The sequence below is a fragment of the Mobula hypostoma genome, chromosome 12 (genome assembly GCF_963921235.1).
Source record: "Mobula hypostoma chromosome 12, sMobHyp1.1, whole genome shotgun sequence".
NCBI classification, from domain to species: Eukaryota; Metazoa; Chordata; class Chondrichthyes; order Myliobatiformes; family Myliobatidae; genus Mobula; species Mobula hypostoma.
In genome coordinates, this window is record NC_086108.1 from 87,934,396 (window position 1) to 87,956,655 (window position 22,260).

The 22,260-nt window shown below is 40.0% G+C and overlaps 1 protein-coding gene across 1 annotated transcript; it reads right to left on the minus strand.

The window, feature by feature from the left end:
- Window positions 1–1,025: 1,025 nt before the first annotated feature.
- Window positions 1,026–21,805, minus strand: cdc20 (cell division cycle 20 homolog). The gene is made up of 11 exons (XM_063064569.1): window positions 21,735–21,805; window positions 16,184–16,411; window positions 14,955–15,121; window positions 13,692–13,788; window positions 13,410–13,538; window positions 13,066–13,262; window positions 12,189–12,283; window positions 11,823–12,054; window positions 2,991–3,116; window positions 2,211–2,328; window positions 1,026–1,491 (listed from the first exon to the last, which is right to left on the minus strand). The coding sequence occupies exons 2-11, from the start codon at window positions 16,398–16,400 to the stop codon at window positions 1,319–1,321; spliced, it is 1,551 nt and encodes a 516-aa protein (XP_062920639.1). The 5' UTR covers window positions 16,401–16,411; window positions 21,735–21,805; the 3' UTR covers window positions 1,026–1,318.
- Window positions 21,806–22,260: the final 455 nt, after the last annotated feature.

Sequence of the window (22,260 nt, forward strand, 5' to 3'; positions counted from 1 at the left end):
ACATCTTGCCTTTCTAAATTAATAATGAAATATGACTCAAATAATTAAGCACCTAATCATTGCTTAAGATACTGTTCTGGTATCACAGGTGATACTGTGACAGCAAGGACACACAAGGCTGCAGGCTGTGTATATTGACCACTTGGTATTAAACTGAAACGTCAGTTTATTATTCTGTATGCCTCCCAACATTGTAGGATTTCAGCCCATGTGCTGATATGGTAATAGACTTGTTGAAATTAGTGCAACGAACTATTTGTTGAGCCTAAATTTGGAGATAATTATTAGCCAAAATTCCTTTAGTTGAAGATCAAGCAATGAATTCATGACATATTACAGTCACTATTTTACTTTTGAACTTTAACAAGCAACTTACAAAATACATAATGTCCCTTCTTCCTGCCCTTCATCTATACTTAGGTGAAAGTGACATGTTGCAATGTTGTACTCAGTTTATAATGAAAGGATCAAATCAGGTTTAAGAGTTAGAGGCAAGCACTGCAGTTGTGATACTAAAATGCTCAATTATCTCCTGCCAATGCTCACAAAAAGGAAGAGAGAATAATTTGCTTAATTGAAGTATTCAGTTTTAATAGATTAAAACTTTATTCAATACAGATTTCAGAGACCATAGTATGTTTTAAAATGTAATGGTTGATTGTCAACAGCAATGACATTAACAATCAGACTTTGTATCCTCTATTGCACTTCAGCTTCCAATTAACCTTACTATTTCTTAGAATAAAAGGTGTGGAGTGGAAATCAAAGATATAGACAATCAGCAATTATAAAGTAATGCATATTGCACCCATTTGTACCGAGAACAAATAGCAAATAGATGCGTATTTGTTCAAGTGATTGAGCTTTGCCCCAATACTAAATACTCGTTTAAATAATATAGGTCTAGACTAGCTCGTGAATATTGCAAATGATCATTCTGCTCTGGTAACAAGTGCAATCCGAGCATTACTCTAACCAGTAAAATGTCACTAGATGGCACTATACACACCTACACTGCAAGCACCTTGAATACACCATTCAATTTTATTGAAATATTAAACACAATATACAATTTACTTAAAAGATTAAATGTCTAACAGCACAAATAAAACAGCAATTTAAAAACATATGTACAAGAAATAACAATACTTGTGGAAATTAAAAAGTCAGTATCATTCAAAAATTTCCAAATTGGAGCACAAAAGGGATAATACACTAGCTTCCCCCCATTGCAAAAATTAGTTGTGCATTTATTCAATGTTACATTAAAAGTGAAGCCTCATGTCCCATTTGTGGCACATGCCTTCATCATAGTGTTCTAGCGAATTCCATGGTGAAGCACACTGGACTGACTGGCCACTGCCATTTTCTTCTTCTTTGCTGGGTCTACAGCAAAACACTTCCAGATGCGGATAGTCTCATCTGCAGCCACAGAGCACACTGTAGTTCCATCTGGACTTAAAGTCAGATTCAGCACACGAGCCTGATGTCCTGTGTTAGAAACAGGATATCTTTTATTCAACATAACTATTTTGTAATATCTTAATTCAAATACAAACAGGAGCAGTATCATTATACACAAGACCCGTACCGAAAAAAAAATCCTATTTCAATTGTGCTCAGACCATCACACATCTTGTTACAGGGTGAGTCTTACCCAACCAATAATTAGGTGCTTAATTATTTGAGCCATACTTCAGGAGTAGTTTAGAAAGGCAAGAAATACTTTGTCTCTCTTACCTCAGGTTTTATAGCATTATAACATGTTTAATCTATAGTGATAATGGAACTAAAGTTTAAAGTTGATGTATTGTAAACACCTGCTGCTTTCATTATATAACATTTCCACAAGACTATTAGTTTCAATAACCCTCGAGTAGTTACACAAAGCTGTTCAGATTAGTTTCTATCAGTTCTCAACAACAGCAATTAAGCTTACCTCACTTCACACAACTCTTTGCTTTCAGAAACCTATCTAATTCACTTCTGCCACGATGTGAATTCTGCCACAATCTGCCCCTCAGCAGTGCATTCCACAACCAAACCCAGTTGTGAGCAGAGCTTCCCTCAGTTTTTAAATGAATGTTTTTGACAATATAAATTTAAATTGTTCTAATAGGACACAAGAAAAATGCCTTCCAAAAGCAAATTTGATCAGATATGTTTAAAATATCTTATACAACTTTACTTCACATATTTTAAGTACATACCTTTCAGCTCAGCAACTTTGGTCAAGTTTGGATATTTCCAGATTACCAACTGATTCTGTGAAAATCCATGTCCTGACACCATTTCTTTGTATTCTGTTGACCAGACTATTGAACAGACCTGGTGAGGTGGAAAATACATAACAGAAATTTAAATCCAAAACTTGCAAAAGAGAAATGACAGAAATATCAAGTGTGCAACATAACCCAGATTGTGTTAGATTAACTAATATATCTCAAGTCACTTAGGCTGGTAATGTCCTTCAACATTCACTGCATGGTTATCAGTAATTATTTTAACTTTATAAAAACTATGGGATGACCTCACTTAAAATTACACTTCTTTGCCATTTAATTTAATCCATGCATTGTCACCCGCAAACTTTGACAGGTACACCACTATTCACTCTTATTCAGCAGATCCTTGAAATTTTAGCACAGCTTGAAAGATCTTCACATTACATCCCAGAGAAGTATTCTTAACTCTAATTTCACAACAAATCTCCAATTTATTCTTCAACCTGCAGAAGAATTAACCCCAACACCTTGCACAATTCCTGCTTGCCCAGATAATGGGCAAACAGCACAAATTATTTTAGGAACTGTGAGAAACAAACTCAGTAACATAGATTGCAAATTGAGAGTCATGAGCCAAATCAATGTCATTCCTACACCGTATCCTCCCAGAATGGAACAAGATCCAGCTTTCTTGTTTGATAACCAGTAACACAGGCTTGTTTCATTGCTATTAACATTCACTAGTATGAATCATATAGAACCAACCTGAGAACGAGTATCCACAGCATTCAAACACGACCCAGAATTAACATTCCAAACACGGATAAATCGGTCACTGGTGCCACCACCACTTGCAAGAATATTTGCTTGCCAAGGGCACCAGGCAACTGCCTGCAGAAAAAGAATGACAAATTGTACACTATTAGGCTGCACAAGTGGAAAATCTCACAAAGGCAGCAGCTCTGGAAAAAAAGATGTTGCTTTAACTGCACTATTCAAGAGCAGAAAAAGCCACCCAACCTCACTGAAAAGCTACCACAGACTAGATTGGAATGTATTAAGACAAAGAGAGCTTGGACAAAATTGGATCATATTTCTCTGGAGTGAGGCTGGGAGCTGCAACCCAAGAAATAAAAGGTTAGATGGTCTTTTCCCTCCATCCTTCCAATTGTTATAGGTATCGAAAGACAAGAGGGCATAGGTGAGGGTGGAAGTTTAGGGAGATTTACCAGGCAAGCTTAAAAACCAAATATGTAGAATGTGATAAGTGCAGTACATGCTGCAGAGGGAAGTGACAGAGCAGATAAGACCGCAATAAATATTCCCAGCCTGGTGTCCACAGACCCCTTGCTAAATGGTTTGGTCCACAGCAGTAAGTTTGGACCCCCAAGAATAGAGGAATCTGACCTTAGTTTATGGTCAGCAGACATGGTGGGCTGACATTTTCCCATGCAGTGTGTTCTTTTTAAAAATCGTCTGTAAGAAATTCTTTTATTTAAAGCACTATTCATCCAGGGGACTTCCGGTAGCGCTCATGGAGTGAAGTCGCGTTCTTGACTCGCTCCATTACCTCTGAGTTTTTTTCTCTATGATCAGCTATACTTTAATTAACCATTAAGGTATCAACTCTTACAATACTTTGAATTAAATTGAACTCTCCGATAACTGGATGCGTCTTAGATCTGCTATGTCTAAGAACGGGAAAAACGGCAAGGATGGTAAACCTCTGGTTAAACCGAAAGGTATGGATTTTCCTCCGACTGAATCACCGGTGACTTTGAAAGCTATATCGGAGTTAATTCAGAGGGAAATTTCAACCTCTGTTACGGAGATGATTCGTACGGAAATCGCTGTCTCTGTTAAGGACCTGATTCATACGGAAATCTCAATTAATCTCCAGAAAATTGCCGATTCAACTGATAAGATGCAAACATCTATTGCGGAACATCAGTCGGCTATAACTGATCTTCAAAAATCCGCGCAACAAAGTGAGCTTAAGATGGGGAAAATCGAAGAAACAATTAATGTAATGAAGAAGAAACTTGACTTTCTGACTTTTAAAAACTCTGACTTAGAATCTAGAATGCGACGGCAGAATTTACGAATGATTGGGGTGCATGAAGCTGTTGAATCTAACAACCCCATGAAGTATTTTTCTCAACTTTTAAAAGATGCATTCCCTACTGTATTTCCTGACCAACCACCGCTACTGGATCGTGTTCACAGAGTCCCATCATACTCGTCTAGGTCAGATAGACCTAGACATGTTATCTTACGTTTTCATTACTTTCAAGACAAGGAGAGACTGTTTCGATTCGCTCGATCTAAAGGTTTCATTGATTTTTCGGATCTTAAGTTCCGATTCGTGGAAGATTTCAGTAAACCAATCTGGGACCAACGGGTTCGCTACAGATCTGTGATGTCGGAATTCTATAAGATCGATTTAAGACCAGCGCTGCTGTACCCTGCACGTCTAAGGATACGCATGTCAGATGGAGTCCTTCGTTTTTTTGATTCTCCATCGGATGCCCAGAGTTATCTGGATCAATTTTCACCTTCAACATCTTAATTGTTATTTTTTTTAACTATCTCCGTTGATCGGAGGCTGTGAATTGGTTGGTTTTAACTTTTTCGTGCCCTATTTGGGCAGAAAAGTTTATTTTTGATTTCTTAATATGGTTGCTGAACTTTCTTTTTAACTGCGTCATTTCTTTCTTTTCCCAGGGGATTCTGGGTGGTTACTTCCTTATTGTCATTTTACGTATTTCCTGTGTGCCCTTAAATTTTGTAGTTTTTTTAAATTTTATTTTGTTTTGCTTTTTATAACTAGTTTATGGTAATAATCTTATTTTTTCTTGTTGTTGTTTTGTTTATTCATGGGTTTGGGGTGTATTGTGGTTTTTTTTAATATATATTTTCTGGCTTTTGTTCTGTTGTGTGTGTATTTTAATTGAGTTACCTTTTTTTCTACTTTTTTACTGTTTTACAATTAGCTGATCTTTTTCATATTTATACCTTTTTTTTAGGGAGCGTATACCGGAAGTCATGGGGGTAGTTTTAGCGCTTGCTTCTTTCGGGCGGGTCTGCTTTAGATTTTGCCTTGGGGTCTTGGGGTGGGGGGTGGTGGGAGGGGCTTCACGTTTTAGTTTTTTTCTCTTTGGGCTATATACATTATTGAAGTACTGGTTGCGTCCTTTTTCCCGGTATCTTTTGTATGTTCTGTTTCCTCTCCGGGTTCGTGGGTCGACCCTATCGTCAATCCTCGCTGTGGGTTGACTTTAGGATTTATGGAGTCTATTATTAATTTTGTCTCCTGGAATACTAACGGTCTTAATCATCCTATTAAAAGGAAAAAAGTTTTTAAAGTGTTCCGGAGACTTAAAGCACAAATTTTATTTTTACAAGAGACCCATGTACGGAGGGGGGACAGACTACGTTTTTTCAAATTCTGGAAGGAACAACAATTTCATTCGAACTCCAATGCTAAGAGTCGAGGCGTCTCTATTTTTATAGATTCCTCAGTTACTTTTATACAACAGGATATTTTTTCTGATCCGAATGGTAGATTTTTATTGGTTAGTGGTTTACTATTTAATAAAAAAGTAGTTTTGGTTAATGTTTATGCTCCTAATATGGACTGTCCGGAATTTTATAAATCATTATTTAATCAGTTTCCGAATTTGAACGAGTTTTCATTGATCTGGGGCGGAGATCTTAATACCCGTTTGTCTCCAGCTTTGGACCGTTCGGCTCCTTTACGGACTTTACCTAATAAATCTGCAACTTTGATTAACTCTTTCCTTTCTGATTCTGGGTCGACGGACATTTGGCGTTTTCTGCATCCTCAGGAAAAAGATTTTTCTTTCTTTTCACATGTTCATCATTCCTATTCAAGAATTGATTATTTTTTTATTGATTCTCGTCTTATTTCTTCAGTGATTAAATGTGATTATGATTCTATAACCATTTCGGATCATGCTCCACTTAAGCTTTCTATTAAAATTATGGCCAATATACAAAATAATAGACAATGGCGTTTTAATTCGCTGTTGCTTCAGGACTCGGACTTTGTTAACTTTATGAATGAACAGATTGAGCTTTTTTTTTTACAATTAACCATACAGAGGATATTTCGGTTAACACTCTTTGGGACACTTTTAAAGCCTATATTCGTGGTCAGATTATCTCGTATTCTGCTGCTTTGAGGAAGAAGCAGAAGCAGGAGGAGATGGTAATTGTGGACAAGATTAAAGAAATTGATAAGAAATATGTTATGGCTCCTTCTGAGGAGTTATACAAACAAAGAACTGAACTTCAAATGGAACACAGTTTACTACTCTCGTCCTCGATTGTAAACCAATTAAAGAAAACAAGAAGTGAATTTTATGTTCAGTGACAAAATTGGCAAGCTGCTGGCTAATCAATTGAAATCTAATTATGTTAAATCTCAAATCAATCAGATTTATAACCAAAATGATCGATTGATACTGGATCATGTGGGGATTAATCAAACCTTTTGTGATTTTTATTCTTCTTTATATCAATCAGAGTCTCCTCGAGATTCTAAACATATGAATGATTTTTTAGATAATTTAGACTTCCCTCAGATTTCACAGGATATGTCTTCTATATTAGATACTTCCATTACTATGGATGAGATTAAGAATGTTATTCTTTCTATGAATTTGGGGAAAGCTCCTGGCCCGGATGGGTTTACCGTTGAATTTTATAAATGTTTTGCTTCTTTATTGATCCCTTGGCTCTGTAGGGTTTTTGAGGCTTCTCTGAAACTTGGTAAACTTCCTGAATCTTTTAATAGAGCATCAATTTCTTTAATATTAAAGAAGGATAAAGACCCTGCTCAATGTGCATCTTATAGACCAATATCTCTATTAAATGTTGATTCTAAAGTTTTTTCTAAGTTATTAGCAAATAGACTAGAAAAAGTACTTCCTTCTATTATTTTGGAAGACCAAATGGGTTTTATTAAAGGTCGTTACTCTTTTTATAATATTCGTACATTGTTAAATATCGTTTATACTCCCTCACAAAATGTTCCTGAGTGTGTTATTTCTTTAGACGCCAAGAAAGCTTTTGATAGAGTAGAATGGCCTTATTTATTTAAGGTGCTTGAAATGTTTAACTTTAGCTTGAAATTTATATCCTGGATTAAACTGTTATATCATTCCCCTGTAGCCTCGGTCCGTACTAACTCTTTAAACTCACCTTTTTTTCCTCTTTTTCGAGGTACTCGACAAGGCTGTCCTCTTAGTCCCCTATTATTTGATATTGCATTAGAACCTCTTGCAATTGCCATTCGAGAATCATCAAATATTACTGGGATAACTCGGGGATTAAAGTCCCATAAATTATCACTCTGTGCTGATGATTTACTTTTATATATTTCTAATCCTGAGAAATCCATTCCTGCTGTTTTAGAGTTATTAGCACAATTTGGCTTTTTTTCAGGTTATAAATTAAATCTTAGTAAGAGTGAACTCTTTCCGATTAATAAACATCTTCCCTTATATTATAAATTTCCATTTAAATTGATTGATAACTATTTTTCTTATCTTGGGATTAAAATTACTTGTAAATATAAAGATTTATTTAAGATTAACTTTCTACCATTAATAGACCATATTACTCAACTTTCATCTAAATGGTTTCCTTTATATTTAACTTTGATTGGTCGTATTAATGCAGTTAAGATTTTTTTTTGCCAAAATTTTTATATGTGTTTCAGGCATTACCAATTTTTGTTCCAAAATCTTTCTTTGATAAAGTTGACTCTAAAATTTCTTCATTTATTTGGCAGAATAAAAATCCGAGACTGGGTAAAATACATTTACAGAAAGCTAAGAGAGATGGAGGTTTAGCATTACCTAACTTTAGATTCTATTATTGGGCAATTAATATTCGACATATGAAATTTTGGTTACTTGACCAGGATATACTATCTATTCCTAAATGGGTAGCATTGGAACTACAATCTGTTCAGGGTTATACACTTGGCTCTATTTTAGGTTCCTCTCTCCCTTTTGATTCGAAACGCCTTAAGCAGGTGTCTAACCCGATAATTAAATATGCTTTGCGTATTTGGTTTCAATTCAGAAAATTTTTTGATCTTAATCAATTCGGGTTAGCGATTCCTATTTTAGGTAACATATTTTTTCCTCCCTCTTTTACGGATCGCGCTTTTCAAACTTGGAAGACTAAGGGTATTTTACGGTTTTTGGATTTATTTTTAGATGGTTCCCTTATGTCTTTTGAACAACTATCTAATAAATATAATTTATCAAGAATACATTTTTTTAGATATTTGCAAGTTAGAAATTTCCTAAGTACTATACTTTCTTCCTTTCCAATGCTTCCTCCTACATATATTTTAGATTCGATAATTAACCTTAATCCATGTCAGAAAGGTGCATCGGCTATGATTTATAATATTATTATGAAACTTAGGAAAGCTCCATTTGATAAGATTAGGGTAGATTGGGAACAGGAATTGGGGCTTACCATTTCTGTGGATGATTGGGGGCAGATTTTACAATTAGTTAATACTTCCTCTATTTGCGCTAAACATTCCCTAATTCAATTTAAAGTTGTTCATAGAGCACATATGTCCAAAGATAAGTTAGCGCGTTTTTACTTGTATATTAATCCTTTTTGTGATAGATGTTCGGGGCAGATAGCCTCTTTAACTCATATGTTTTGGTCTTGCCCTACTTTGGAAACTTTTTGGAGAGACATTTTTAATATTATTTCTAAGGTATTAAATATAGATATCTCTCCTCACCCTATTACTGCTATCTTTGGACTACCTAAAATTTCTAGTAATCTTTCCCCTTCAGCCCGTAGAATGATTGCATTTCTTACTTTAATGGCGAAAAGATGTATTTTACAACATTGGAAAGAGCTTAATGCTCCAACTACCTTTTTTTGGTTCTCCCAGACGATATTATGTTTGAATCTGGAGAAAATTAGAAGTAACCTTTATGATTCTTCATTTAAATTTGAACAGATTTGGGGATCTTTTATTCGATATTTTCACTTAATGTAATATATACCCTTCTTGTTTTTTTTCACTGTTTTTAATGGAGGTCGGGATTGAGGATGTGATTTTAAGTTTAACTCTGTTTGGTTTCAAGTTAGCCCATTGCTTTGCTTTGCTTTTAGTTAGTTGCATGGTGGGTTTTTTTGGGTTTTTTTTTTTCTTTTTATCTATTGATATATATAAAATTTAGTATACTATTATGTTATCTTGGTTTCTTATGTTTAAATTACATTGTTTGTAGTTTTTTTTTGGTATTGATACCTTCTGTAATTTTATTATATTTTAACATTGTATTAATGTTTATATGGCTTACCTTTTGGTATACTTATTCAATAAAAAGATTTAAAAAGAAAGAAAGCAGCACTATTCATCCAGCAAATCTCACTTTTCATTTGGTTTGTTGAGACTCCAGCAAGTATGTGAAGCTCCTCAGACTAGGGCAGCCAATTTATGGTTCTATTGGTAGGTTAAAAAAAAACCTAGCAAAGTGCAGAGTTTAGATTTTTTGTACCAAAATTCAAACCAAGCCAATATTTGCAATCAACTTTAATATAAAATAAAGGGAGCAATGCAAGACATCTGTTTTTTTTTTAAAAATACTGAGATATGGAATTTGCTCTCAATTACTTTTCTAGCTCAGGATTAAGTTAGAAAAAGCAGCAGTAAAAAAAACTGCCATTAAAAGGAATATTCAATGTTTGAAAGGATACAGCAAAGCAACAAGAAATAAATAGCAAAAAAAAAAAATCACCCTGGAAATATGACATTCACTTGTCCGGTGTCAAAATTAAAACCACATTGCATAAAAGCAGAATTAAGCCACTTGGCTCATTGACCTATCCAAGCTGCAGGATGAACTTGAAAAATGAAGGCCTAGTTGTAGAAGTGACATTTGGAGTTAGGTTCTCTTATAATTATGGACTATTGTTAAAGCTAGACAAAGAATTGAAAAGAAACTCTGGCAACAAGAGGGATCAGGGAGCAGAAATACTGTTAACCTTTTGAAACACAGGGTTGAACTCTAACCACTACTACAATCTAGGTAGAACACTGATCAGCAGACAGCTTTCTCAGACATCCCACCTCTCCCGGAAGATCCGGGAGTCTCCCGCATATCGATAGTGGCTCCCTGACGTCCGGAAATTATGTACAATATCCCGGAAATAGATTTTTTTGAGAGGGAGAGCGAGCATCCTGATTGGTCTCTCTTTGTGCTAAGAGGGGCCCCCAACCACCGGGCTGTGAGGAAACAATATGATATGGTGATATGAAACGATATGAGTCATTTGCACCTTTCCTCATTCCCTGTCACGCACTGTTGAACTTGAACGCACGCGAGGTCACTACGCGCGCATCGTCCATGTCAGCGTGGGAAAAAGATCAACTCCTCGAGCTTGCAAATGATGGCGGGCTGAAAAGTATGTTTGACATAACATCTCTGCCGGCATTCTGGATCAAAGTCAAGGCTGAATATCCTGAGACAGCCACGAAAGCACTGAAAACGTTGCTTCCATTTCCAACATCATATCGCTGCGAAGCAGAGTTTTCTGCAATGAATACAACGAAAACTAAATTGCGGAATAGACTGGAACCCCCTTCAAGTATCGCTGTCTCCATTCACCCCTCGATGGCACCGTCTTGTTGCAGGAAAACAAGCCCAGGGCTCCCACTGATTCAGTGATATTGGTGTGTTGCAGTGATTTTATATGTTTATACGGAGAAAATATGTGCTGTGTGTTTAATATCCAAACGTTACTTAAAATGTTATGATGCTATTGACTTATCACCTATATTTCGGTCGTGATTAACCCCCCCCCCCCCCCACCACCACCCCGGTCCACGAGAATATTGTCAATATTAAACCGGTCTGTGGTGCAAAAAATGTTGGGGACCCCTGCTAAGTAGACCTATCAGTTTTCTCTGTGGGCGGGCTTTACAGTCGACCTCAAAAATAATGACAGTGTTGCTCGTTTGCAACAGTGACTTTTCTATTGCCCATGGTGGGTTAAAATGCAAAAGACATGTTGAGGTGAGTTTAACAGGTGTCATTACAGCATAGCTAACGTTATTTAAACTAGCTGGCTAGGTGCTAAGGAGCTACGCTATTGATGTCCTACGTGATGAGGCCAAACTCCCTGTAGACTTGCTTAAAGTTGTAATAGAATAAACATGATAATATAAGTACATATTTTAATGTCACATTTGCTGCATATACCCAACTTGGTTTACAGATTAGACAAAATTAGTAAACAAAGTATTACATACACCCTTGGAGGTCGGGGGGGGGGAGGAGAATATGGTGTTGCGGGGGGGGGGGGGCGGGGGTGCTACCTCCCTGAAATGAGCTTTTGCAGGGTGGGATGTCTGCTTTCTGTATATTCAGATTCCAAATTTCAGTTCTGTTTATCAATGCTAGCAATTCAGATACTGGCCAATAATTCTGTTGCTAAATTTGTGTTACACCAAATTATGTCACTATTCAATTCTGCAAAGCAAATTGCAAATTTAGACAGGGCCCTTATCTGAAAATAGTTACTTACCTTAACAGCACCCTGATGCTGTGTGAACGTATGTAATGGTTGGCATGCTGCATCATTCCCAGTAATGCTTGGCCAGATATTCAGAATGTTGTCATTGCCACCACTAGCAAGACACCTGCCATCAGGTGACCACTTCAAGCCGCAGACTTCTTGTGTATGTCCTGTCAAGGTAGCTACATGGTGTTGTGCGATGCGGACATCATGATGGTGGATTTCACCTATTCTGGAGCCACTAAATTTAAGGGAAAATAGAGAGGTTAGGCCTTTCTTTTGCCTTAGCATTTCCAGAAGAGTTTGATGAATGCTTATTTCACTATGCTTGAGGAAGAACATTCAAACAGCATCTTAATGAGCATGATTTATTACCTGGACAAGATGTAACTGTTCCAACTGAGTGACCCAACTCGTACCGTGTGACTCACCATATTCCTCAGACGTTTCTGGCGTTCCACATCCCAAACCTCAAAACAAATATTTACCGTAAAAGTCCAAACATGTCCAAGCAAGATACATTTTCTGTAAAAGGCCAGAGTTTTAGGAGAGCAAAACATTTTGTAATTCCTTCGCTGGCCATAGAGCAATTGTCTTATTAATGAACAAACAATAAATTAGTTTCCACAAACACAGCCAGTTATTTTCTTTTGTTTGATGAAACAAAGTAAATCATGATCTATTAATGCCTACCTTTACAAATCAAAAAAAGGGTACTTCACTGGGGTCAATTCCAGGGAGCAAGGATGACTTAAAGCCACTCTGGTTTTGTAGATAGAAGGCAAATGATGATGCCAGTGTGTACTCAAGATGCTCTATAACTTCCCTGGTGAGCCTTTTCTCATCTATGATGAATCAGGAATTATAAGAAGCCTGTGGGTTTGTTGTTGTTTTTTTTTAAAAAAAAAAGAACCACACTCCTCACCCAAGGCAGCATTGAGGCCATCCCTTGAACTTTTCCTATGTTCCTTAGATTGCGTATTTTGTAGGAGACTGCATGCCAATGAAGTGGTTTGACCAAATGCAACTTGGGCCACAACACTGGACAGTGGCTCACTTATCCTTCCAGTGAATTAAGGATTTTTCCCCAAGGCCTCAAGCTGTTCGCTGTAGGGAATTGAGTCCGTGCATATAGGATAGAATATCATGGCCATTTGATTATGATTAAACTTGCTGCTCATACTTTGTAGATGACCAGGAAGTACCAGCTGTCTACAAAGTTGAAATCAGAAGCCCCGCACTCTGCTCTTACCTGTACTTCACCATTTCTAGTCCCAACTGCTAAATAATTGCCTTCTTTTATCCAGGACACAGAGGCGATGTAATCTTCCTGACCCTCAAGCTGTACAAGAGGCAGGATATCACCAGACTCAGCATGCCAGAGATACACATTATTTGCAAGTCCCACAGCCAAGTAGTTCAAGGAACTCCAATCAATCAAATTTAGATCTGAAGTATGGGAACAAAAGAAAACAGATGGAGTAAGCTACTTAGAAGTGACCAAATGATTACATTTGTTGTTCTCAGCTGTAGGTGTAATCATTATATCAGCCATTTCCAAAGTTTTAAGCTAAAAGTACAAGTGTCACAACTTACAATAATCATTTCTGATCTCTGGAGCATCCAGAATTCTTTCTGGCATAGAGGGGATGTATCGGGTGGGCTTCTTTGTGGAACTTGGTGTTGTTGACTGACTGTACAGAACTTTCAGGTTGTTCTGGTAACCTAGGAAAGAAATGAGAGAGCATGATTCCACAGGCTACCTTCAGGATGGGATTCCAACTGACAAAACCAGAGCGGAAGCAAGAATTAACCACCACCAAAATAGAAAAATCAATATTCAATTAACCTTGCTTTAAAGAGTGCAAGTTAAAATACCTTCAGGTGCACAAAGAGGTTTCCCACTCAGTCGTAGAATTTTAGCCTGCTCAACATCATAACCATTCAAGTTTAAGGACCAGGATTTCTGCTGTTCCTGAAGAGAAATATTGCAACTTATGATGAGAGCAAACATTCAATTTAGCACAAAGCATTTTTGTTGACTTATCACAAATGAGAACTGCCCCCCCCATAGAAAAGGGCTGGAGAAGGGGTAAATCTGATAAGAGAGGACAGACCACCAAGGAAGAAAGAAAAGGGGATGAGCACCAGAGGGAGGTGATGACAGATAAGGAGATAAGGTGAGAGGGAAATGAGGAATTGGGAGTCTACCCAGACAGAATAGATATTGTTCCTCTAACCTGAGTGTATCCTCATTGCAACAGTGGAGGAGGCCATGGGTTGACATTTCGGAACGGGAACAGGAATTGGAATTAAAATGGATGGCCACTGGGAGAACCCACTTTTTTTGGCAGATGGAGTGTAGGTGCTCAGCAAAGCCGTCTTCCAATCTATGTCAGGCTGGAGGAGCAACCCCACCTTCACTATTCCCCTCATCTCTTATCTGCCCATCACCTCCTCGGAAGGTCCTCTCCTTTCTCTTCTGTCCCAACCTCCCCCACCACACCTACCCCAGTTTCACACATCACCCAACATGTTTCTTCCTCCCCTCTGCCCAACTTCTCACCCTGAGTTTTTTCTTCTCCAGTCCTGATGAAGGGTCTTGGACTGAAAGGTCAACTGTATGCTTTTCCATAGATGCTGCCTAGGCCTGCTGAGTTCCTCTAGCATTTTATGTTTGTTGACTTGCATTCACTCACCTAGCTCTTTCAGGCACCCAATTTTGTTAAATGCTTTTGCCAAAAACATTCACATTTTCCCCCAACAGTTAGTTAGCAAACTGCTAACATTCTATTCATCACTTACAGCTCTTATACATTTGAATACGCCTTTTATAAAATATACCACTAAGATACTTAAATACACAATTTACCAGATACTCACTTCAAACGAAAATGTGCACTTCCCCATGTTTTGGGATGTCAATTTACTTAGAGGAAATAAAGACTCTAAGATGAAAATGCCTGTAACTCTTCACCCCATGCAAAAACAAGGCATTAGTTTCCAAATTCTAAACAAGGACGCCATTGTATAATCAGGGGTAAAATCTACAATGGCCCACTGAATCCAAGAACAGATTTGACAGTTATACATACTATACAAATAAGCACATTTATTCATCAGTGAATTTTTGATACTTACCTTCTTGGTTGGAGATTCATTTTCTTGTTCATTCTCTTTGTTAATCAAGAAATGTGCTACATCCATTTGTACTGCATTGCGGGTTGGAATATAACGATCAGCGCCTGCTTTTGATGGTGTCCCCTGCACTCGGGAACATTTAGAAGATCTAGGGGTTTTTGTCCTGCCTGAAGGCAAAACAAAAATAATTAAAATTCCTTCTCTGTGTCATGTGCCCAAAAAGTTTTGTTCTTCCAAGAAGAGGAATTTTGGCAAATCCATATGAAAGTAATGCCAACTCTAATCTAGAAGGAGCACACATTAGGATTGTTATAGTGGTACACCGTTTCATGGTGTTGTGCATTTAATATTTCAGTAATATTTGAATAATATTGGAAATATTCTATTTGATAAAGAATTCTTTGTAGTTTAATTCATTAAGGTTATCAACATACATCACACTAGCACGTGATACTTGTGCACCTCACTAAAGTAAATATGAAGTTAGACTCTTATTTCAGTCTCCCAAGTCTTCCTTTTGAATTAGTTTGATGTTTAAAGTAAAAAAAAAAACAAGCAGCATCCAATTTTAGATTAGATTAAGGCTCTACAGTAGCAAGCAGTTTGCTGGAGGCTATCATAGCTCAGGATGTCAGAATTCAATTCCAGCACCATCTGTAAGTAGTCTCTGTACATCCTCCCTGTGGAATGCATGGGTACCCACCCCAAGTAATCCGGTTTCCTCCCACAGCCAAAAGGCATACCAGGTAGGTTAAGGGGTCATTGTACATTGTCCCATGATTAGGTTAATCAAGAGTTCTCAGGCCTGGAAGGGCTTACTCTGCATGATCACTAAATAAAATAAAATCCAACACCATAGTGACTGGCCTAGTGTGGCTTCTGCACATTAAATTAATTAGCAAGTTTAAAGTGAACAAACATTGGGCATAGCTTCAAACTTTGGGTGCATGTTAGTAAAACAACTTAGAAAAAGTGTTCAGATGTTCCCATTATCAATGTTGTACATTTAATTGAGAGAAATACAGTCAGGAGGTGGGTGGGCCAAGTATGGAGAAAGAACAAATGGAAATAATGCCCATGACTTACACATCAACACCAAAATAAAAAAGGGCTACCCTTATCACCAACATTTCAAAGCATTAGTATAGAAAATGAAGAAAACCTCTCCAAAATTACGAACATTACCCGACAAGAATCACCTAAAACCAGAGACAATGTGAACTGAATACCTGGTGTCTTACTGGGTGTCAGTTTAGATGTGTTCAGTGACCGGTTTGTAGCTTTCATTGGGGATAAGCCACTAACGTTGGCTGAAGTAGACAAAGAGCCAGTCGCACCATTGCTTTCCTTAGCCTTGCGCTGCCACCTGGCCAGGGGCCCATTTGTTATGGGAGCATCCAATTTCAGAATATTATTAATGTCACTCTCAAAAACAAACTGAGCCATTCTGCTCACACCTGCAAGGGAAATATTTGTTAACAGACACCAGGAGATAATTCACTAACTAAGCAGTTTATTCATACAACTTGCATTTCATGTCCACTCTTTATCTTAAAGTCAGTTTAGTGAACACATTTAGAAGATGCTAGCAAGGAGAGAAACTGAAGTCAAGACTTAGTAACACACATAAAAGTTGCTGGTGAACGCAGCAGGCCAGGCAGCATCTCTAGGAAGAGGTGCAGTCGACGTTTCAGGCCAAGACCCTTTGTCAGGACTAACTGAAGGAAGAGTGAGTAAGGGATTTGAAAGTTGGAGGGGGAGGGGGAGATCCAAAATGATAGGAGAAGACAGGAGGGGGAGGGATAGAGCCGAGAGCTGGACAGGTGATTGGCAAAAGGGATACGAGAGGATCATGGGACAGGAGGTCCGGGAAGAAAGGCAAGTGTGGGGGGGTGGGACCCAGAGGATGGACAAGGGGTAGATTCAGAAGGAGAAAAAGGAGAGTGAGAGAAAGAATGTGTGTATAAAAATAAGTAAGATGGGGTACGAGGGGGAGGTGGGGCATTAGCGGAAGTTTGAGAAGTCAATGTTCATGCCATCAGGTTGGAGCCTACCCAGACGGAATACAAGGTGTTGTTCCTCCAACCTGAGTGTGGCTTCATCTTTACAGTAGAGGCGGCCATGGACAGACATGTCAGAATGGGAATGGGATGTGGAATTAAAATGTGTGGCCACTGGGAGATCCTGCTTTCTCTGGCGGACAGAGCGTAGGTGTTCAGCAAAGCGTCTCCCAGTCTGCATTGGGTCTCGCCAATATATAAAAGGCCACATCGGGAGCACCGGACGCAGTATATCAGCCCAGTTGACTCACAGGTGAAGTGTTGCCTCACCTGGAAGAACTGTTTGGGGCCCTGAATGGTGGTAAGGGAGGAAGTGTAAGGGCATGTGTAGCACTTGTTCCGCTTACACGGATAAGTGCCAGGAAGGAGATCAGTGGGGAGGGATGGGGGGGGGGAAAACGAATGGACAAGGGAGTCACGTAGGGAGCAATCCCTGCGGAATATATTGGCGAGACCCGACGCAGACTGGGAGACCGCTTTGCTGAACACCTACACTCTGTCCGCCAGAGAAAACAGGATCTCCCAGTGGCCACACATTTTAATTCCACATCCCATTCCCATTCTGACATGTCAATCCACGGCCTCCTCTATTGTAAAGATGAAGCCACACTCAGGTTGGAGGAACAACACCTTATATTCCATCTGGGTAGCCTCCAACCTGATGGCATGAACATCAACTTCTCTAACTTCTGCTAATGCCCCACCTCCCCCTCGTACCCCATCTGTTACTTATTTTTATACACACATTCTTTCTCTCACTCTCCTTTTCCTCCCTCTGAATATACCCCTTGCCCATCCTCTGGGTCCCCCCCCCCCGTCTTTCTTCCCGGACCTCCTGTCCCATGATCCTCTCGTATCCCTTTTGCCTATCACCTGTCCAGCTCTTGGCTCCATCCCTCCCCCTCCTGTCTTCTCCTATCATTTTGTATCTCCCCCTCCCCCTCCAACTTTCAAATCCCTTACTCACTCTTCCCTCAGTTAGTCCTGACGAAGGGTCTCGGCCTGAAACGTCGACTGCACCTCTTCCTAGGGATGCTGCCTGGCCTGCTGCGTTCACCAGCAACTTTTACGTGTGTTGCTTGAATTTCCAGCATCTGCAGAATTCCTGTTGTCAAGGCTTAGTAAATTTTTTTTTTTTTAAAAAAAACCTTGTCCAAAATGTTTACAAACCTAACATTTCTTGTATCTGACTGCAGCTGGAAATTATAAATGTCAGGCTCATTTACTTTGACTTCAATGATATGATTGTGGGCTTAATGAAATTTGATCAATAACAATGCAATCTCTTCTTGTAGACTGCAGATTGCAGTAACAGAATCTACCAAGTTTTTAATTGGGGAGAAGTACATGAAACCTAGAGAGTTCAGCAACAGAACAGTGATGTAGTAGAGCACATCGTCATTACGAAGGAGGTGTGAGTGGTCTTGAAGTGCACAAGTGGTTGAATCCCCGGAGCCTGTCGAGGTGCATTGCTACAAGCAGCAAGGAGGAAGACAGAGTCCTGACAAAATTTTACATCTTCAGCGTGAGTGAGGTACCAGATCAGAGGATGGCCAATGAACAACCTGCAGGAGGAACACTGGACAGCAGCATTTGTGGAAGGAAATGTCAACATTTCAGGTTGAAACCCGCAACATTAGTGCGAATTAATTGATTTTGGGAAGTTAAACCAGGCCAGGGTATACACAGATAATAGCAAGGCCCTGGAAGGGCTATTGAACAGCAACAGCTTAGGGTACAAATGTATAGTTCCTGAAAGCAGCAATGCAGACAGACAGGAGCGAAGATGGCAAATGGTATGCTTGCCTTTATCTGTGGAGGCCTTCAGCTGGGTGGGACATCATGCTGTGGTTATACAAACACTGGGGCAGCTCTGGTCATCATAATACAGGATGATGTTCAACCGCAAAGGATAGAAAAGTTACCTGGGCTGGAGGACGTGACAGGTTCAGATTGTTCTCTCTGGAGAGAAGGCTGATTTTGAGATTGATTAAATAAGAGTGCTTAAGCTGAGTAGATAGCACATCCTCCTCCCCCAACTCAGATGAACTTGAACTAGAGGACATGTTTAATTGAGTGGGGAAAGATTTCATGGGGAAAGCTCAGAGAATGGTGGGTTTTCAGCTGGAGGAACTCAGCAGGCCAGGCAGCATCTATGGAAAGAGTACAGTCAACGTTTCGGGCTAACTCTCCAGCAGGACTGGAGAAAAAAAAGATAAGGAGTAGAGTTAAGGTGGGAGAGGAGAGGGAGAAACAAGGTAATAGGTGAAACTGGGAGGGGTGAAATAAAGAGCTGGGAAGTTGATTGGTGAAAGATACAGGGCTGGAGAAGGGTAGAGTCCGATAGGGGAGGAAAGAAGGCCATGGAAGAAAGAAAAGGGGGAAGGAGCACCAGAGGAAGGTGATGGGAAGGCAAGAAGATCAGGTGAGAGAGAGAAAAGGGGATGGGGAATGGTGAAGGCAGTGGTGGCATTCCTGGAAATTTGACAAATCAATGTTCATGCCATCAGGTTGGAGGCTACCCAGATGGAAGTCATGGATAAACATAGCGGAATGGGAATGGGAAGTGGAATTAAAATGGGTGGCTACTGGGAGATCCAGCTTTTTCTAGTCGACAGAGTGTAGGTGTGCGGCGAAGTAGTCTCCCAATCTATGTTGGTTCTCACGGATATAGAGGAGGCCATACTGGGAGCACTGGACACAGTATACAAGCCCAACAACCCACAGGTGAAGTGTCGCCTCACCTGGAGGGAAGGAGGTATAGGGACAGGTATAGCACTTGCTCCCATTTGCAAGGGTAAGTGCCAGGAGGGAGATCAGTGGGAGGGACAAACAGACAAGGGAATCACGTAGGGAGTGATCCCTGCAGAAACAGAAATTTGGGGGAGGGGGCGACGTGCTTGATGGTGGGATCCTGTTGGAGATGGTGATAGTTCTGGAGAATTATGTGCTGGATGCAGAGGCTGGTGGGGTGGTAGGTGAGGACAAGAGGAACCCTCCTCCTGGTAGTGGCAGGAGGATGAGGTGAGGGCACACATGCATGAAATTGAAGAGATGCAGTTGAGGACAGCATTGATGGTGGAGGAAGTGAAGCCCCTTTCTTTGGAGGAGGAGGAGGATATCTCCTTCATTCTGGAGTGAAAAGCCTTATCCTGAGAGCAGATGCAGCAGAGACAGAGGAGTTGAGAGAAGTGGGTGGCATGTTTACAAGTAACAGGGTGGGAGGAGGTATAGTCCAGGTAGCTGAGTGAGTTACTGGGTTTATAATCGACATCAGTAGATAAGCCGTGTCCAGAGATCGAGAAAGGGGAGGGAAGCATCTGAAGCTGACCAGGTAAGTTTGAGGGCAGGGTGGAAATTGGAGGCAAAGTTGGAAGCAGCACCAATGAGTCATCGATGTAGCATAGGAAAAGTTGGGGACAGACACTGCTGTAGGCTTGGAATATAGACTGTTCCACATAGCCGACAAAAAGGTAAACATAGCTGGGACCCATGTGAATGTCCATAACTGCACCTTGTTTGAAGGAAGTGGGAGGAGCCAAAGGAGAAATTATTACTAATGAGGACAAGCTGACTAGACAGAGGAGTGATGGTGGAGGGGAACTGGTTGGGTCTGGTGTCCAGAAAGAAACTGAACTTTGAGACCTTCCTGGTGGGGGAATGGAAGCATATAGGAACCAGACATCCATAGTAAGAATATGATGGGGGCCGGAGAACTTAAAATCATTGAAATGGTGGGTATATAGTTTGGAGGTGTAGCGGCAGATACATGGATCGGTAAGGTTTAAAGGGATATGGGACATATGCAGGCAAATGGGATTCATGTAGAAAGGCATTTTAGTTGGCATTCCCCTTATCCCTTTCATAGAACCATAGAACACTACAGCACAGAAAGCAGGCCATTCGACCCTTCTAGTCTGTGCCAAAACTTTATTCCGCCAGTCCCATTGACCTGCACCCAGTCCATAACCCTCCAGACCTCTCCCATCCATGTATCTATCCAATTTATTCTTAAAACTTAAGAATGAGCCCGCATTTACCACGTCAGATGGCAGCTCGTTCCACACTCCCACCACTCTCTGAGTGAAGAAGTTCCCCCTAAACCATATAACAATTACAGCACGGAAACAGGCCATCTCCTACTGGGCAGAAGTCAGAAAGGAAACACACCACTAGGATCAAGCATAGGATTTATCCCACATTTACAAGGGCCTCAGACAGGTCGGTTCAGTCGACCCTGCCATGGCCCTTGCACTTTTTGTCCACCAGCACTTTCTGTATAACTGCTATACTACGCTCTGCATGGCTTTTTTTTTGTACCACTCTACTTACAGATGCTTGGATGTAAAACATAACTTTTCACTATATCTCAGCACATGTCAAAAATAATGCAATTATATTTATACCCATCAAAGCAGAATAGTTATGCAAAAGTCAAAACCATTTCTGTATTCACCCCCAAAACTGTCAGAAGGGTATAATATTGGATGAATATCTCCGCTATTTGTTTATCCACCTGCCTGCCCTGTTAATACTCCCACCACCGCACTGGATGCCAGAGGCGGCTTGCAGGCGAACCCCCAACACTGGACTGTATCCACCGTTAAATGGGGCCATTCCAACTCGCCCTTCAGCTTCGAGATGCCTGACCCGACCCCCACCCCACGCCTCACCACAGCCTTCAACCTGATGTGGACAGGGACCTTGCCCGTTATCTCACCAGCTCAGTCAGACGCGTCCCGAATCTCCGGCGTATGAAATGGCCACCGGTACCTCGCCAATGGATTTAAATTCCAGTCGCTAACCGGCGCCCGAACGGCTCTCCCCCATTGGGCCAGTTGAATGAAAACAGGCACCCCATTGGAAGAGGGCAAGCGTGCCTCCTGATTTGATGACAACTGAACCACGTTCGCATGCGTTCTAGGGGAGTGCTGCCAAATTGAAGCGGCGGATGCCATATTTGGTCAAGGCAAAATAAGACCGTAAACTTTAATGCTAGCTGCCTTGCGAAGGTAAATAATAATTGTAGAGAGAGTAAATGTCAGGAATGCAAAAAGAGCGGATGAATGGAATGAATAGGGTTAAAAAAAACTAAAATGCTGGATATACTCAGGCAATATCTGTGGTAAAGGAACAGTTAAAGTTTTATGTTAAACAGCAGAATAGACTGATCCCTTGAATTTTCAGTTTCTTTGTTTAAAGTGAAAATTTTGGGTTATAAAGATAGAGCTGGAAAGCATCACAGG

Bases quoted from the DNA above. Each gene is read 5' to 3' on its own strand.
- cdc20 (XM_063064569.1), bottom strand. From the start codon at position 16,400: ATGGCTCAGTTTGTTTTTGAGAGTGACATTAATAATATTCTGAAATTG. The intron at 13,263-13,409 runs GTAAGTTGTGAC...CCCATACTTCAG, and splicing joins AGAGATCAGAAATGATTATT to ATCTAAATTTGATTGATTGG. The intron at 2,329-2,990 runs GTTGGTTCTATA...CCACCTCACCAG, and splicing joins CTGTGGATACTCGTTCTCAG to GTCTGTTCAATAGTCTGGTC.